A 2,957-nucleotide genomic window follows, 5' to 3' on the forward strand; every position below is an offset into this window, starting at 1 on the left:
AATAAAAGTAATAGATTGATTCTTATCTACAAAGAGAGGAAAAGGAAAAGCAAGGAAAGTAATTAAGATCGTACCATAGAGATTTTGGTCAAACTTCTAAAGTTGAAATATTGTTTCAAAAAACCTTGTTGTGAAAACATGAATCTCCACAAATGCCTGTAACAAACAACAACGAAATGAATGTTATGCCAAACAACAACAACATACCAGTGTTACCATCACCGACAATGTAAAATGTAAACTCAAACTTCACAGAGGCATTTATACAAACAGATTGCATACAAGATATGAATGACATGACAGAGCAAAAAGTAAATTGAGCACCTAAGAAAAGCTTAGATCTATTAAGTAAACAACTCACTCTATCATTATTATGGTGTATTAGAGCCAAATAATGACATGACAAAGGAAAAAAACACGAGAGAATTAATGTCGTAAAAATAGTAGGAGTGAATAAATTAAAATGTAAACAGGTAGCATAACTTCTCTTAGCGAGTCTTCGAGATCCTACTTACATTGGCTCAAATTTAATAACAAGGTATAGCAAAATTCATTGTCCCCTTTATTTGAAATGCAATGGTCCCTCTAAAGCATATACCATTTCAAAAGCACAAGAATGAACGAACGAAATAGAAATAAAGTTTCTATTACTACCATCATTTCCTTTCTTTCAAATACCTAATAAAAGTATACATTTCAAACTATTATTTTTTTCTTTAGAGTTAAAAATATAAGTTTACCATTAACAATTATTTGTGTTAGAGCTGCTCGACTTCTTGTCAAGACCATAAGCAATGGCGGCAGCTGTTGGTTCATTGATAATACGCATCACATTTAGGCCGGAAATGACACCAGCATCCTTGGTGGCCTGTCTCTGAGAATCGTTGAAGTAAGTCGGGATAGTGACGATGACATTCTTCACTGTTGTGTCGAGATACGCCTCAGCAATCTCCTTCATCTTTATGAGCACCATAGAAGAGATTTCTTCAGCAGAGAACTGCTTCTCTTCACCCTTGTAGTTTACAACAATCATTGGCTTATCGCTAGGACCGGCAATAACTTTAAACAGCCAGAGCTTGATATCACTATGGACCGATGGATCGCTAAATCTTTGGCAAATTAAACGCTTAGCATCTGATAATAAAAAAAAGATGCTTATCAATCAAACAGTTCCACAAACACCAAACAAAACAACGAAAATCCGCCTTGACTCAGCAAAAAAAATTACATAAACAAATAAACAGTTGAACTAGCTTTAAAAAAACGTCACTGCAAATGGACAAAAACCAGAACTCGAGAAAATCGTAAATAAACCCTACAGTTAAACTCATCAAAGAAGCAACAACCTAAGACGCTCTGATTAGGCACATACCTTCTCCAAACTCGAACAACCTAAATTCATTTCTTAAGAAACAAGAAAAACTCCATAGAACCAGAACTCAAAGCGCAAAAAAAAAAAAAAAAAAAAAAAAGAAAAAAAGAAAGAAAAAAGAAAACTTACCAAAAACGGTGTTAATCGGGTTCATGGCGACCTGATTCTTAGCTGCATCACCGATCAAGCGCTCAGAGTCGGTGAAAGCAACATACGACGACGTCGTCCTGTTGCCCTGATCGTTGGCAATGATCTCAACTCGATCATGTTGCCACACATCGACGCAAGAGTACGTGGTTCCAAGATCGATTCTGATCGCCGGACTTTCTCCTTTACCAGCCATAGTAAATCTTCAAATCGTCGATGGAAAAAAGAATCTACGATGATAGGAAATGAAAGCAAGAAAATTTGATTGGTGGCTGCAGAATTTAGGGTTAGAAGATTTCAAAGTTATAAGGAGGAAGAAGAGAGGAGGAGAATTTATATAGAAACTTTTAAGGAAAAAGAAAAGGTAAAGTAAGAGAGAGGAAAACTTGATTTTTTACCAAATTAAAAAAATAAAAAAATTACAAAGGGGCTTTAATGTCAGTTTTCAAAAGGTGGTCGTTTAATGTCGGTTTTAAACCGACATTAAAGCTCCTTCTTTAGTGTCGGTTTAAAACCGTCCGCCTTTTGAAAAACGACATTAAAGCCCATTTTTCATTTTTTCCACCCGACATTAAAGGCCAGATTTCTTGTAGTGTATATTTAAATGCCACGAAAATACTTAATGCATATTTACAAGCAAGCATTCAAGAGAGATGGAAACCAACATGTACATGTATGAGTAGGGTTCAGTGTCAAGTTAGGCATAGGTACGTATATATTGTAACAAATATTTCTGGCACCATTCCAACGAGTGACCCAAAGATGTAAGGATCATATCTAAAATTGGTTGCTACAACACAGTAATTATATATAATGTAAGGAAATGGAGAAATCCAAATTAGTGCTACTGCCTGAAACTTACGAGTCCAGTTTCCTTCGCCTGCTAATCTTAAAATAGAAGCTCTCTTACGATATTTTTCTAACCATCCCTGTAAAAAAAGGGGAACAGAGTTTAACTACGAAGGGATACAAACTATGTTGAGCATTTAACAAATGAATAGGATACAAATTTAAAACAAACATTTGAACTCACAGTTGTTCCACCAAGTGATTCACTCCGGTTCGGCTGGCTCCACTTTAGGACCTAACCAAAAGCAAGAAGAAACCAATGCATCAGGTGATTGTAGAGAACGTATAGTTAATTCATTCACTCGGTCATTGAAATTGCATAGGAAGCTAAAAAAAAAAAAAAGGAAAAAATGGATAATAATCTAGCAAACAAAACACGACTACTAGTACTATCTTCTGCAAATGAAAATAAATCAAGAGATGGGAGATGGCCGGGATAGGTTTTCTTATGCCGATGGAAAGATGCGAATGGGAGACTGCAGAAGTCGATGTAAAGCCAGACGCAGATGAAGGGTAGGGATATGCGAATTGAAGGGTTTTTCGTGGAGAGAATGGTGGAAATACATTTTAATAAATTTATTTTTAATAA

General features: G+C 35.5%; 1 protein-coding gene across 1 annotated transcript; it reads right to left on the bottom strand.

Annotated features, from left to right (window-relative positions):
- Nucleotides 1–742: 742 nt before the first annotated feature.
- Nucleotides 743–1,715, bottom strand: LOC103497606 (heat shock cognate 70 kDa protein-like). The gene is made up of 2 exons (XM_051082449.1): nucleotides 1,502–1,715; nucleotides 743–1,134 (listed from the first exon to the last, which is right to left on the bottom strand). Exons 1-2 carry the CDS (start codon nucleotides 1,713–1,715, stop codon nucleotides 743–745), a joined length of 606 nt encoding a protein of 201 aa, XP_050938406.1.
- Nucleotides 1,716–2,957: the final 1,242 nt, after the last annotated feature.

The sequence above is a fragment of the Cucumis melo genome, chromosome 1 (genome assembly GCF_025177605.1).
Source record: "Cucumis melo cultivar AY chromosome 1, USDA_Cmelo_AY_1.0, whole genome shotgun sequence".
Taxonomy (NCBI): domain Eukaryota; kingdom Viridiplantae; phylum Streptophyta; class Magnoliopsida; order Cucurbitales; family Cucurbitaceae; genus Cucumis; species Cucumis melo.